The sequence below is a fragment of the Branchiostoma lanceolatum genome, chromosome 11 (genome assembly GCF_035083965.1).
Source record: "Branchiostoma lanceolatum isolate klBraLanc5 chromosome 11, klBraLanc5.hap2, whole genome shotgun sequence".
In the NCBI taxonomy this organism is placed as follows: domain Eukaryota; kingdom Metazoa; phylum Chordata; class Leptocardii; order Amphioxiformes; family Branchiostomatidae; genus Branchiostoma; species Branchiostoma lanceolatum.
Genome location: NC_089732.1, coordinates 1704714 through 1719433, shown reverse-complemented (window position 1 = coordinate 1719433; position 14720 = coordinate 1704714). Strand labels below are relative to the sequence as shown.

At 42.1% G+C, this 14720-nt stretch overlaps 1 protein-coding gene across 1 annotated transcript; it reads right to left on the bottom strand.

Annotated features, from left to right (window-relative positions):
- Nucleotides 1-112: 112 nt before the first annotated feature.
- On the bottom strand, nucleotides 113-14593 carry LOC136444344 (exosome RNA helicase MTR4-like). Its single transcript, XM_066441854.1, has 25 exons — nucleotides 14431-14593; nucleotides 13643-13760; nucleotides 13113-13244; nucleotides 12418-12530; nucleotides 11471-11645; nucleotides 11057-11147; nucleotides 10588-10712; nucleotides 10226-10324; nucleotides 9523-9625; nucleotides 8873-9004; nucleotides 8269-8348; nucleotides 7943-8053; nucleotides 7037-7138; nucleotides 6560-6685; nucleotides 5851-6001; nucleotides 5251-5492; nucleotides 4597-4839; nucleotides 4100-4192; nucleotides 3708-3803; nucleotides 3020-3183; nucleotides 2394-2499; nucleotides 2031-2087; nucleotides 1531-1693; nucleotides 1009-1113; nucleotides 113-574 (listed from the first exon to the last, which is right to left on the bottom strand). The coding sequence occupies exons 1-25, from the start codon at nucleotides 14559-14561 to the stop codon at nucleotides 522-524; spliced, it is 3111 nt and encodes a 1036-aa protein (XP_066297951.1). The 5' UTR covers nucleotides 14562-14593; the 3' UTR covers nucleotides 113-521.
- Nucleotides 14594-14720: the final 127 nt, after the last annotated feature.

Genomic DNA, 14720 nt, shown 5'->3' with positions numbered 1-14720 from the left:
AGACTGAACGTTAATCACTAATTACATAACTGAGAGGTTAAATCCAAATCTGGTCAGTCTGTATATAATGTATATATTCAGTTTCAACACAATAAAGACTAGGAGCCATGAGTGTTGTTGATCAAATATGATCGTAAATGTTTTTATTTATGTATTGTTAATGACTTGCTTTTATTACAACTCATGCCAGTGCCATATACATCCTGTGGTTTCAATACTCATTAGGTTTTCTGTGAACAAATATAAAAACAAGGTACTGCTATAAACTGTAAGCCAGTTTACTTGCTTGCTTCTTGGATATTTTCAAGCAAAACAACATGTCTGCCTGACAGAAATTTAAAAAAAACTGACACAGTGACTGTAAACCACTTAGCTAAAGACTCAGGGTCCCTCAGACTCTGTTTTCATGTCTATCTTCTAGATCAGTTTTGTTTTTGCAAAATCGAGAATCTACCGGTACAAATTAACTTTGATGCAGACTCTAAATTAATAAAACTACAGAGACATGATCATGGGGATGTTCACAAGTACAGGCTGGCTGCAAACACAATGTCTCTCTTGATCTTGGTGATGCCTGGAAAAACAAAACAAAACAAGCTCAAAACACAGCAAAATTGCACTTTAATCTTATATACAGTCTTCAATGAATAATTATTGTTGCTATACACAATAGTGATGTGAGTGTGTCCTGTGTTAAATTAATTCTGACAGATACAGGACAAAAATTGCAGTAATTAGGTTCCCCGTAACATATGAATCATTACATTTCGGAGCAAATTGTTATGCTGGATTGTACATGGCAAATAAAATTCATCTTTGATCAATATTACTGTACGGTTTCACTTTCTAAGCATTCCTTTTAAGACTACAGAATTTATTTCTTTGTTAGTTTATAGTAGTTATTGACTGGAATCCTTATTGTAAACATTTTCACAAAGATTTCAATGATCTAATGCCACAAAATTACAGTACAAAACTACCGGACAAGAAAAAATCATGAAACTTTACCGTCAGCAAACTTGTTCTCCAGCTCGGTGTTCCCGATGGCCTTCGCGGCGTGGCACATTTCTCGCATCAACTCCTCGAGTCTCCTCATGCAGCGGATTATACTTCCTGAGGAATGATTACAAAGAAACAAATTATGGTAAAACACATGTATGATGCCATCTAGCAGGATGTAATAGTACTGCAGTCACACAAGTCTCCCCAAGCGCCAGCGATCACAGATTCCTGTGAAATAAACTGTCAAATGGCATCTTGCAAATGTCGCTGCCCTTGCTCTAAAAAGACCTCAATACATAGTATGTATCAGATTGTGTATTGGTCAACTTATTCTACCAACATTATGTATAACTACACACACTTATTTGCTTCCCCACCCCATCCCTCGAAAAAACATTCTGACCTTCAAAGATATCAGCCATCTTACAAAAGTTGCTGCCCAAGAAAAGAGAGCGTACCATCATTATGACACACTATTCTATCTGCTGTATTCTGCCAGCCTAAATGAAATTAAAGATGGTTTCTGACCTTCAAAGATGTCGGTCATCTTGCAGATCTGTCCGAAGGTCGCGCCCTTGCTCCAGGCGTGACACACGTCCATCATGTGGGGGCGGAACGACTCCACGTAGTCCTCCTCATCAATCGACATCTTCGCCTCCGACGACACCTTGGCGATTCTCCGCGCTGACTCCTGGGGGGGGGGATCCATGGAATGAAATCTTAGAACCAATTGCAAGCTGAGTTTCAACATGAGGCCTAGGTTAAAAGACAGCCTTTTAGGCGCCTTTGTGGCATCATGATTTCTGCGTTAGACAGAAATTACTGTTAAAAAAAATCTAAAAAACAACTAAAGCATCAGTTTCTATGGCATTGGGGCTAATGATTCTTCTTGCTGACTACTAGAGCGGGGTCGATACATAGAAAGGCATTTTAAAGCCAAGCTTAAGAATGTGGCTTTACAGATCGATCATGAGGCTGTTCACATTTGGGCGGTGCACTAACTTCAATGAATTCATTAACAAACAAACCTGCATCTGTCTGAGAGGACCGGCCAGCTCTTCTGTAAGTCTGGGCATCTCAGATGCCTGGAGTGGGGAAAAAACAAGATTATGTTGATTAAAGGTAGAGAGATGCTTGGAGAAGCAGAGGGGACGAAGTCCAGGCAAGCAGCTTGACATGATGCTTTACATACTGCAGCGGAACAACACAATGATAGAAAAAGAAATCCAATAAGATCATAATGGAATAAAATAGGAGACAAAGACTAGCTACAATTTAGACAACTGCAGGCATTATAACACTCTATCTCAGAAGAATTGTCCAGTAAATTGGTTGGAGTGTCCTAAAGGAACTCTACAGTATCTCAGTCAATGATATGAGAATGTTCTCACCTTTTCTTGGAAGACAAAGACACTGAGAAGAGCCACACACTGGTGAGCATCAAGGTCGTTGAAGACTCCGTTGAAGATCATCTCAGTCAGGAGCAGCTCATCACCACTGGAGAGGAAAAAAAATCACTTATATTGCTCCATCCCAAGATGGAAATATTCCCCAAGCAGAGGTCTCAATCTCTGTAGTGGCTGTGATTTTTAGCATTTAAGATCGCCCCTGATCAAAACCTCTGCTTGGAGAATAACAGTCACCTTGCAACCTGCTGTTGGATGTTAGGAGGAAAAGTTACTGGACAGAAAAAAAAGTGTGAATTTGCAGTCAGGCAGGAGGATATCTGGGAAGGCATTTTTAGGATCTGGTAGTACGGTAGTAATTTGGAATATATTTTCAGTCATATACAATTTCGCCCTCACTTTTGAGTTGCACCAAGATGTAACTAATTGATGCAACCTTCTTAAAATATTTTACAACATCAAGTCACAACAGAAGTTCAAGAACCCATTATATCTCTGAAGATGAGTAGGGGTTTGCCCCCATTGCTCAATGGCACAGCTTGTACATTTTTGTACATATTAAGTGAAGAGTTTGCTAGTTAAACACTACAAAACAACCACCCTGTTCCCACCTGCTGATCTCGCAGGCGACCCTGCCCTTCATCTCGATGACGTCGGCGGTCGTGGCGTATCCCAGCCTCCTCAGCACCCGCTTACGGCACTTCAGCTCGTCCATCTGGATAATCGTCCGCGCCTTCTTCACCTCACGTTTGGCTGCCTTCAGCTCTCCCGCCAACTGTAACAGGGAAACAGAGGAGTTTAAAATCACACTTTTTGTGCAGGCCTTCTTTACTTAACGTTTGGCTGCCTTAAGCTCTCCTGTCAACTGTGACAGGAAAATCTAGCAGAAATTTCACAAATTATAAAACACATTTGGCTGCCTTCAGGTCACGCATGGCCAGCCAACTAGAGAAACAGGTGATACATGTACCTGTCCTAAAGATTGAACATTTTTGTGCGTGTCTTCTTCACGTTTAGCAGCTTTTAACTCACCAGTCAACTGTACAAGCATAAGGACACAGTGAAAAATTTCCATTCTTTAGGACCATACAGAATATTTTTCCTTTGAAAACATCCTGTAACTCACATGAAAACATTTATGGTGCACTCCTTCTTCACTTCACATTTGGCTGCTTTCGGTTCACCAGCCGACCGTAATATGAAAACATTGGAGTTTATAATTTCGCAGAATTGGAGCCAAGGCTAAATCACTCACATAAGAAAATGGCTGGCTGTGACCTCAGTACCAGCAAACCTTACCTGAGCCTTTTTCTCCACAAGTGAGTACAGCTCTGGAAGTCTCTGGTCAGAGTGGAGCGGGTGGGAGTACATACGGTGCTCAAACGCCTCGATTTTCTGGAAATAGACAAAAAAGGCTCATGAACAATCAACACTGCACATACTGGTGGTGAGGAAAAAGAACTTGGCCTCCTACATTTGTACATGTGTGCACAATCACTGTAATTCCACAAGATTTACTTTTTATAGCATTCACTGTAGTTCTCACAGCAGAGCAAGGTGAGGTTGTTTTTGCTTGACTTGCATGAGATTATAAACAAGACAGACCATTCTTTTGCATGTACTGCAGTTTGACAAGAACCTTGCATAGACTAAACATTCTACACAGTTCATCTTTAAGAAGCCCTCCTCACCCTGACAGTTGTCTTGAGCTGGTCGTCCTTGATGCCCATGTCTTCTATTGGGTCCAGTAACGGCACACCGTGGGGAAATCTTCTCTGAACTTCCTGTATACAAAACAGAAGAACAATTCAAAAAGTTTACAGCTTACGTATCATTTGAAAAAAAAATCTCAAGGAAATGCTGGTAGTACACATCTTCTTGAATAGTGACAATCTTTTTCTAATTCGCTAACTCAAGTAACTAAAAATTGAGCATGTCGTGAAATGTACTTGAAAATTCACACAAAATTACTCTTACCCTTTAACTCTTGACTTTTAAACACTTGACTTTTAACCTGTATGCACTTCACTTTTGACCTGTGTGGCCTTGACTTTTGACCTATATTGACCTGACCCCTGATCTGTATGGACTTGCCCTCTGACCTATACAGGCTTAAGCACGCTTTCACAGGTGTCACTGCTGAGGTTTCAACCCTTGACCCCTGACCTGTACAAACTTGACCCCTAACCTGTATGGACTTGAGCACACTCTCCCGGTTGTCCAGAGGTCGCAGGTCCTTGGGGATGTAGAGCCGCACGCTGCTGATGGAGCGGATGAGCTGGAGCATGATGGGAACCACGACCATCTCACCCTTCTCCCCCGGCCGGCATGGCTTGGCGGACTCCGTGGACGCGTTCCGCACGGACTCCTTGGAGCAGAGCAGGAGAACCTCTGCCACGTACAGCGGCTCCGCCGTGCTGTTGTTGGGCGCCTGGGGGTAGAGCAGGGAAATAATGAATTTGCACCCTGGGAGAAGAAACCTAAAAACAAGGAACCTAAGAATAAAGGGCTCAGACTTCACAATAGTTTTATTTCTGTCCTAGCATCATCATCATCATCTATCATACTCTTGATTACAGACTTGGAGCATACATGAATAAAGGTTGATCTCCAATAGAGCTATCCTAGCATACATTGCATTTATGTTTAATATATGGCTACCTGATACAGAACGTATTTATCTATCTATTGTGCTTCACCATAACACAAGAGGGCTATGGTGGAAGAAGTGTTACCACCTTTTCAAAGCCACCATACTAACAAAACATAACGATACAACAAATATTCAATATAAACATTGAGTATTCTTTGGTCCTCTGAACATCCAATAAAGAATCCAGACCTTCTGGTTGGCCTTCTTCTGGAAGTTGATGACGACGCCCCAGCCGAAGTCGTCCGTCTCGTTGCGCACCTTGACGAGGCGTCCGGGCTGCAGGAAGGGCAGACAGTACTTCGGCTTCTGGATAAATGCCTCGATCTCCTGCCCGTGCTTGTCCAGCTGCTGACGGAGCTTGTAGTACGCCGTGATGGAATCTTCCTCGGGCACGGTCATGGCATTATAGTCTTCCTGTAGCTTCTGTAGTTCTGAGGACAGAGAAAGACACTCAATGGGGAAGCAAGAAAGGTTTTTGGACCTTGAAGTTTGAACACAAAATACCATGTAGTAAATGGCATTTACTAAATCATCTTTTTTGGGTAAGACTGCGAGAGTCTAGGAACAAAAATGAAACATCCCATCAGCTGGGCAAACATTGGCTACAAGCTGATTGAAATCCTATTCCAAAATGTGTAATATGTCAGGCTGCATATTGTGAAAAAAAGACTGCCTCTTCTAATATAAGGGACAGGGATACATTGCTTACCTCGACAACCTTACATATGAACACTGAAGTATAAGTAAAAGCACAAAGGCACAGGCATTAAAGAAAAGTAGAGTTCTTACTAGTGATCATGGCTGGTATAGAGCTGTAGTTCTGGTACTGGTAGAAGGATTTCTCCAGCATGAACTCCGGGTTGATCTCCTCGACTCTCAGCAGGTTCAGGACCATGTTGTAGGTCAGGTGGAACGCACTGTTGAGGGGGTCAGGGGCTCCCTACAGGGTAAGGGGGACAGGACAGTTCAGTCGCAAATTGTGCTGCGAAAAAGTTGTTTCACATTATGAATATTGTTTAACTGATTGCAACATGTTCCAAGACAACTCTCAAATATTGTAGTGTTTTCAACATGTTTGAAGACCAGTCTTTAATTTTCTATTGTTTTCAACGTCATGTTTGAAGACCACTCTTAGACTTTCAAAATTTGAAGTACTACATGTAGGTTCTTGGACAAAATGAAAAATCTAAGGACCAAGAGAGCTACATGTAGGAGTCATTCAAAACATGAAGGCTGTTCAATCTGCACAGTTATCTTAATGAAATACCTGCACTTTTCTTATTAGGACTTGACATATGAATTTAAACATGTTGACATCAGGGATTCACTGTAAGAAGACACCTGCCAAGAACTGACAAAGAATCAGTGCAAAGGATAAGACTTCACTTAAAGTCAAGTCTTGCCAAGATGATGAATAAGTATCTGTGTTCTAGTTAAGTTCAAGTCAAGTCTTGCCAAGACAATGCCTAAGGATGAAGTTTAAAGATTAAGACGTCACCTTGAGGAGGTTCTTGCCGACGCTCGGCCCCATCTTCTCGTCGATCATGAGGATGACGATTCCTCGCTCGTCCAGGCCTCGCCGCCCCGCCCGCCCGCTCATCTGGATGTACTCACCCGACGACACCTGGTCACGGGGTAAAGGTTAGAGGTTAACGGTCATACCCTGTTGATGCAAAAGTTTAATTTATGCATGCCAGATTTTGCATGTGGTTGCAACTAACCCATCTTTTTGTACATAACTGTCTCCTTTGCTCTCTTACTATGCTCATCACAATTTTGTGTTTTCCTAGAATTTAGAGTATTAGACCAACTAATGGCGGACTGTGACGCCTGGAGGGAGAGAGCAGCCTTAGTCCGGACAAGCCGCCTGATATGATGAATCGGATGAGAGTATTAGAATAAAGAGAAAAGAAATCAAACAAAAGGAAACCTTTCAAAACAAATGAGCATCAAAGTACACTGCACATATACTCACCCATCTGAAGTCCTTGCCGTCGAACTTGCGCGCGCTGGTGAACAAGACAGTTCTGGCCGGCATGTTCAGCCCCATGGAGAAGGTCTCTGTAGCAAACAGGGCCTGGGGGGAAGGAAGGGGGAGAGGCCGGTGGGTCAGAAACCACAGGCAGTAGAGTCTGCTGTGATTATAAACTGTGCACATTGGGTCTCTGACATGGCTACATTTCAGGACTCACAAAGTTGACTTAAAGATTTGTAATTTCTTTTTGTAGCCTCCCATAAGGGAACAATTTGAAATGATTTTTATGCTTTTTGGACTAAAGTTCTTATGAGTTACAAAGGTGAAAGCCTCATGCATACAGCTATATGACATACAGCTATATCTGGCTGAGAAGGTTGTAGAATGTTGAGGGGTCAAATAAAATGAATGTTCGATAGTTATGACTTTTTGATTCCTAGGCATATTTGGAAAACAGGCAGTTGAACCAATACACGTATCTTGTATGTATCTGTGTTGACGTTGGTTTTGCTTCCAATAGTAATGTTACCTACTGAGAGTTTAAACCATCACAGTCATAGTACACTCTGCTGATAAAACCTAACCATTAACACAACAGTTGGCACAGAATGGGTTAGTCAATGACTCACTCATTTGATTTGATTTATTGGAATTGCAACAGTGCAATACACGTGGGACACAGGCAGCTATTGCTGGTGTCGTGACCCACACACATAATGTACCCGATTTTTACACTTGGGTGGAGTGGGGAAAATCGTGTTAAGTACCTTTTTTCCCAAAGGCACAAGATCGGTGGCAGCAGGGGATTCAAACCCGGAACCCCTTGGTTCTGAGTCAAAAATCCTGCCGTTACGCCACACGACCCCACATTATTGATTATTATTAGCAGTAGGTAAAGAACCTGACCTTGATGAGCCCCTCGGAGAAGAGGATCTCGATGGTTTCCTTCAGGATGGGCAGGAGACCGCCGTGGTGGATCCCGATGCCTCGCTTCAGCAGAGGGAGGACATGCTCCACCTGGTGGAGTTACAAGGTACTGCAGGTTACATCTTTAACAGCACAGAATGTAGGACAGAACCCAAACCACAAGTTGCAAAGCCAAATTTCTAAGGTTTTATCAAACCATACACTAAAAATCATAACAATCAATCCATAGGTCCTCCAATTATGCTTAGTTTATTTATAAAAACACAAATTAATTAAACCTTCTTGACGGAGGTATTAAAACACACCTGTGGTAGTTTTTTGTCTTCGTCTGACAGACAGTCAATGGCATTGAAGAAAACTTCCTCCACAAGCTTCTTCTCCTCATCTGGGTAAAAATGGGAACGTTTGATACTTGAAGTCTTAAAGCTTGTAGTCTAAAAGAAACACTACACTTGACTCCTTAATTTGTCATCTGTCTTTTCAAAACCAGCGGAAGTTTTGGTTTCCAGTAAGATGGTCCTGCATGGACACACTGGACACGCTTGGAAATGCAGTGTGAACACTGCTGCCCACCTGTGTGTCAGGGACCCCCGCAGCAGTATAATCAAATATTGGATACTACTACAGTCTATATTACTACTTCTACAACAAATGTACTACTACTACTAATGCTACGGTCACATATCCAAACCAGGGCCCGGCCGGACAGTCTGTGGGTACGAAAAGTATTGTATAAAAGACAAAAAAACACACAAACGTCAAAAATATTAATCATGAGCATAATTTGTGTATATTTCCTGACATACGCTTTTATTTTTGGCTCCGGCAAACAGGCCGGCCGGGCCCCGATTTAGAAATGTGACCATAGCATAAGCTAGACTGGTTTGAGATCCTTCTTTAATTCCTCACCTGTGTTGAAGTCCAGTTTGGACATCTGCAGAGCGTAGGCCTCACACTCCTTCTTACTGAAGCTGAAAGCGATGACGGGAGCAAAGTTCCGCTCCATGATCATCTTCACGATCTTAAAGGCGTTGGACGGGCCTGGAAAGGAAGGGACAATTAAAGGATTTATTTTAAGATATTTGGAGTTTCTTTTAACACAACCAGGTAATCTCACCTGCTGACATTTCGGTGTCTGTCAGACACCTTCTTCAGAGCTTCTGACTGGAGTACTGGATTACCTGGTTGTGTTAAAAGAAACTCCAAATATCCTATGTTCTACCAACCTGATGAAATTATTTTCGGAAGTAAGAGAAGCATGTGGACAGATTTATTTTAAGTTAAAATTTTTAATCATGAGCACTTAGGCAGAATCCAAAAAAAGGGACATATTTGAAATAGTAGGCAAATAGCAGAGGGCAACCTCAAGTCAACCGTACACACGCCAGAAAAGACGCAATAGCCGCATAGTTCCCATTTAGAACTTTATTCAAACAAGAGTGCCCTAGGAGGCTTAACCAATCACAGTTCAGCAAAAAACAAGGTAGTGTCGAAGTGCACTACATGACTACTCACTTGACATATCACAACAGCAAAAAAGTTGAGGAATGATAGTGTACCTTTTGTGAAGCCTCTCTTGTTCCATCTGTCCCCCTTGGAGTTGTCTCCCCCGTCTCGCAGGACGGCCATTGCTGTGTTGAAGTTGTCTTCCCGAAAAGAGCCCTGAAAACAAGACAGTTGTAAAAATGAGGAAAAGTAGAAAATAAAATCTACAAACTAATTCTTTGGCCAATACAGTCAATTAATGGATGAAGTGTGGTCCTTAACATGCCTTTGTATTTCTGCAAATACTATAAACAGCATTCTAAACACCAAAGCCAGCTTTATAACCATCCTCCTGAAAACTTCATCGCTGGCTGACACAATTTTCTGAAAAGACTCTAGATGCATCCGTAGGTAAACTTCATTCTTCTCGTTGAAAAAGGGCAGTCGGATGGACGCCCGAAACGTCCGATTTTTATCGTTTTTTAGCGTATTTAGTCCAGTAGTAATGTTCAAATTGTACCACTCTTTGACTCTAGAAAGTGTTCTCTAAAATGTAGGCATGGATTGATATGAGGTAACTAATTAATTAGTTGATTACTTAATAGACTGAACACTCAACAGGTTGTAAATCTTAAATATCTGAGTGCATAAACTGGTAAACTAATAAAGTAAAAGTGAACAAAGTCTACCACTGTAAAACAGATAAATGAGAGTTCATCAAAACTACATGGTGTTTGTGTACAATGTTCCTCTTTCCATGCGAAAAAAAGTACTCACTGTTTCATCGACCACCAGATGTAAGCCATCGCCCCCTGCTGGAAAGATGTAGTGCTGCAGCGGCGTGGGCCTGTATTCTGTGTACACAACGTGGCAGGGCTGCAGGAAGAGAGAACACATCAGGGCTTTAGGTAGGGAAGGCATCTAATATAATGGTATCTACAGTCACACCAATAGAAGGTAATTTACCATTATATCATTATGTGAGAAGTGCTCATGTCTATTTCAGCATGCCTGCTTTCTGCCCCAGGCTATGGATGGACAATTCCTTTCTGTGGAGCTTTCTCTCTATGCTCAGAATGATTGATTGATTGATTGATTGATTGATTGATTGATTGATTGATCGATTGATAGACACCCACCTGCTTGTGTAGCCAGCAGATCCACTCTGCAAACTGCCTGGCGTTGGGGATGGTGGCGGAGAGGAAGACGTAGTGCACGTTGTCGGGCAGGAGGATGATGGTCTCCTCCCAAACCACACCTCGCTCTGGAGGCAAAACACACGTCAGACATGTCAGCTTGTTAAAACGGCAGATAATGTAACTACAAAAGGTAACAGTTACTCAAGCAACTGGATGAACTTTGGGAACGGTCAGACATTGGTTATGATTGTAACATTATTGGTAAACTTTGTAAGCTTAATGGAAAAATGTAAACTGAATGTAAAAAAAAGTTGTATTCAGGGACACCCCCAACCTAAATACATGACTTTGTATGATCTAGAAGCAGGATTATCAAACAGAGGGCAGTTATGCTGTATTCTGGCACACATAGTTTAATCAGGAATACAGTACTGAATGTACAATGTTGTGGAAAAAACATAAGACGTACCTTTGTCCCTCATGTAGTGAATCTCGTCGAACACCACCCAGGCCACTTCTCTCATCAGTTCTGAACCTCGGTACAACATGCTCCGCAGGATCTGGGGAAAAAAATAGCATTATAACTAACAGTTACACATCATGCATATAAGTTCTCAGCCTCAGTACAACATGCTTTGTAAGATCTGTGGAAGAAAATAGCATCATTACTAACAGTACGTGCAAAAGCATGTAACCACTTAGCTAGACTTTTGTTACAGCATGATCCTTGAAATCTATGGAGTGAAGAAATGATGAATTGCAAAATGAGACTAGTAAGATGGCAGTACATAAAATTAGTACAAAACTTTTTCATTTGCAAAACAAAAGAACTCCAAAAACTTGTGTACTCTGTTCCTTGGTAATGTTAAACAGACAAACCAACCTCTGTCGTCATGACGAGACAGGAGGCGGTGGGGTTGATGGTGACGTCTCCGGTCATCAGCCCGACGTCCTGGAACTCCTCGTACAGCTCGCGGTACTTCTGGTTACTCAGAGCCTTGATGGGCGTGGTGTAGATCACTCGCTGCTTGTCCCGCAACGACATGGCAATGGCGTACCTAACGGGAATATGGGAAGTTAGGCATATGCAATATCTTGTACATATTTGGTATATTTCACATTAATTGAAGGACATAAACTTGGAAATAGGTGTCTCTGTCTTGTCTGCTCGCTCTGATTTGTTTGAAAACCCCTTGTCTCAGAAAAACAGGTTCTATATGTCCCCTCGGTGGATGTCTTAGACAGGTTGGACTGTATTCTACAACTCTGTAAAAAAAGAGGTTAATAGATGATAATAATGAGGCATTAGGATTGAAATTATTCCAGTTTGCAGTTTTAAAAGAAGCTGCTAGGGGAAGCTAAGCTGTAGGGTGTGGTATATATAGATCATTCGCTGTTTGTCTCGTAACAACATGGCAATGGCATACCTGTAGAAAATTAGGAAATTTATGCATTAGGATTGAAGTATTTGTAGTTTGCAGTTTTAAAGGCAGGATATAGGAGATTCTTTTTACACAACCAGGTAATCTCATCTGCTAACGTTTTGATGTCTATCAGACACCTTCTTCAGAGCTTCTGACTGGAGTACTGCTTCTCACCGCTATAAGTAGCCGATGGAGGTGGCGCTTTTGCGGTGAGAACACTGTCCCAAACATGAAATTTTCTGGGGGGTACTTTTATTTCAGGGGGTACTTATATTAGATTTTGAGGATTTGTCCGGGGGGGTACGTCTATTTTAGGGGTACTTCTATTTGAGAGGTGAGAGTAGGTAGGTAGGTAAAAGGTAAAAACAAACAAAAATACTGATCACAACAAAACATATGCACTCACTCTGCCACCACCGTCTTGCCGGCGGACGTGTGTGCGGACACCAGGACTGACTGGTTACTCTCCAGGCACCGCAGAGCCTCCTTCTGGAATGGGTCCAGGACGAATGGGTACACCTGGAAAACATTCAAACAGTCAACAAATGAAATACATCAAGCATTGGTTAACATTTTTGACATTGCTTTAAGTTTGTGTATTCAACTTGCATTGCAGAATTATTTGATTCATTTCCTAGATTCAAGCACAGAACGGATATTTCTGAAAATCTTAATGACTAGAAATGTATCTGGCCCTACCATACTCAGAATACTATCTAACCTCGGTTGGTTTGAAGGACATGTCTTACCACAATAAAATATACTTCCTCCCATACAATTTTAAAAAAACTAGCTTTAATCAGATGCGTAGGATATGTCCTCAACAGGTGTTTTGGACAGCTCTGTGACAGTCCTCAGAGTAGGTGACCTCGAGAATGCATACCTACTCCTCCACAAAAATAATATACTTCCTACACCTACGATACTACTCAAAGACACGTGCCCTACCTCAGATGTGGTGGACATCTCCTTAGGTCCTTAGGTTCATATCCATATCTACCTTGAGTTTGCATGCCTGCTCCTACTAGTCCTACTATACATCTTAGTTCTTACACCTAGTACCAGACCACTCAAAGACATATTGTATCTTAAGTGTCTTACCTTAGCAGGTGTGGTGGACAGTTCCTTGACAGGTTCATATTTGCAGTCCTCCGGATAAGCCACCTCGTGCGTACACGCCTGCTCTGTGTCTACCGTCTCCGTACGGATCTTGGGCAGGAGGTCAAGTTCAGCCTGGGGAAACATAAGGTCAAGTTTAAAGCAATGTGTACTTGGTTCTCCCTGAACAATGGAATAATGGTTTGCATCACCGTGTTATAATATCATCACCATCTTGTTACTGTTTAGTGTTATACCATCAATGATCATGTGGCTGTTTATTATGTGATAACGGGTGAGATGAAGTATCATATTCCGAAGGATCTGTTTTTCACATAATTCACCTAGCACACTATACTCAATAACTCATACGTCTTAGGGGTTACACTTACAGTTCAAGCATGTACACAGCATATACCACATCTATCAGACAACTTGACAAGGGGTATGCAAATAAATAAATACGTAAATGGCTCTCAACATTTAGCTGTACCAGCTGACAAGCCCACATAACTACCAGTACTTAGCCTGACCTGTGAGAGAGCCTCTGTGTTCATGGGTTCCGACAGGACTGATATCGACACCGCCTTGTGTTTCTTACTCCCAGCATCCTCCTCTTCCTCCTCCTGTGCTCTGCTCCTCTTGCTCTTACTGTTCATGATAACATGGGAGGATGGATAAGAAGCATTATCAAAATTTCAAATACTGGTTAAACTGTAAATGCAGAAATGTTCGCGGTGGTTTATGTTCGCGGTTTTCACAGCGACCGTTTCACCGCAAACCTACGATTACTGCGAACATTTTTGTCCCATACTGTAGCAGTATGTGACTACTGTGTAGCGCTGCAGCAACTTAAAACCACAGGGAACCCTACATTTTGCATTGAAACACCGAAAGGGAGTAACATAAACTGCCGGCCCCGGGGTTCGATCTCCCGAGCTCCGGATCATAACCTCACGCACTCCAACCACTAGGCTAAAAGGTCGCGACCCCATAGGCTGAGCAGTTGGTGTGGTGCTATCACTGCTGCATGATAGTCCCTGTTACAGTAATGCCTTGTGGGGTGGGGGGGGGGGCAGTGTTGTGCTTTTAGGTTTCAGTTCTACAAGCTTCTTGCTCTTAACTATTTCCCCCATAGACTCACGTCATCTACGTGATTTGGTTACAGAACACATAATTTGTTTCCGATCATACAAATGTTTATCAGAGCACAGTTGAGATGTGCACGCATGTTTCAGTATCACAAACGAAACGTTCGATCACAACACACAACATTTGCTGTCATACAAAAACCGTGGTTCCTACAGGCTTAAAAGTGTACCTGGCTTTGTCTGGGTATCTCCCCTTCCTCTGTGTCTTATCCTCCTCCTTGGAAGGTCCAGGTTTCGGCGAGGAATCCTCCTTTTCTTCGAAGACGCTAAAAAGCTCGTCGGCGTCTCCGAAGGCCGCCATGATGCTCACGTGGGTCTATACCATTCATACTGTAGGTGAGTCAAAATGTTTTTAAAAAAATTATTTGACCACAAAGCAGAGTAAGGTGTACAAATCCGTATTATGGAAAATATATTTTATACTCAATTTTATAGAAATGCTCCTATGCAAGCCATCTTT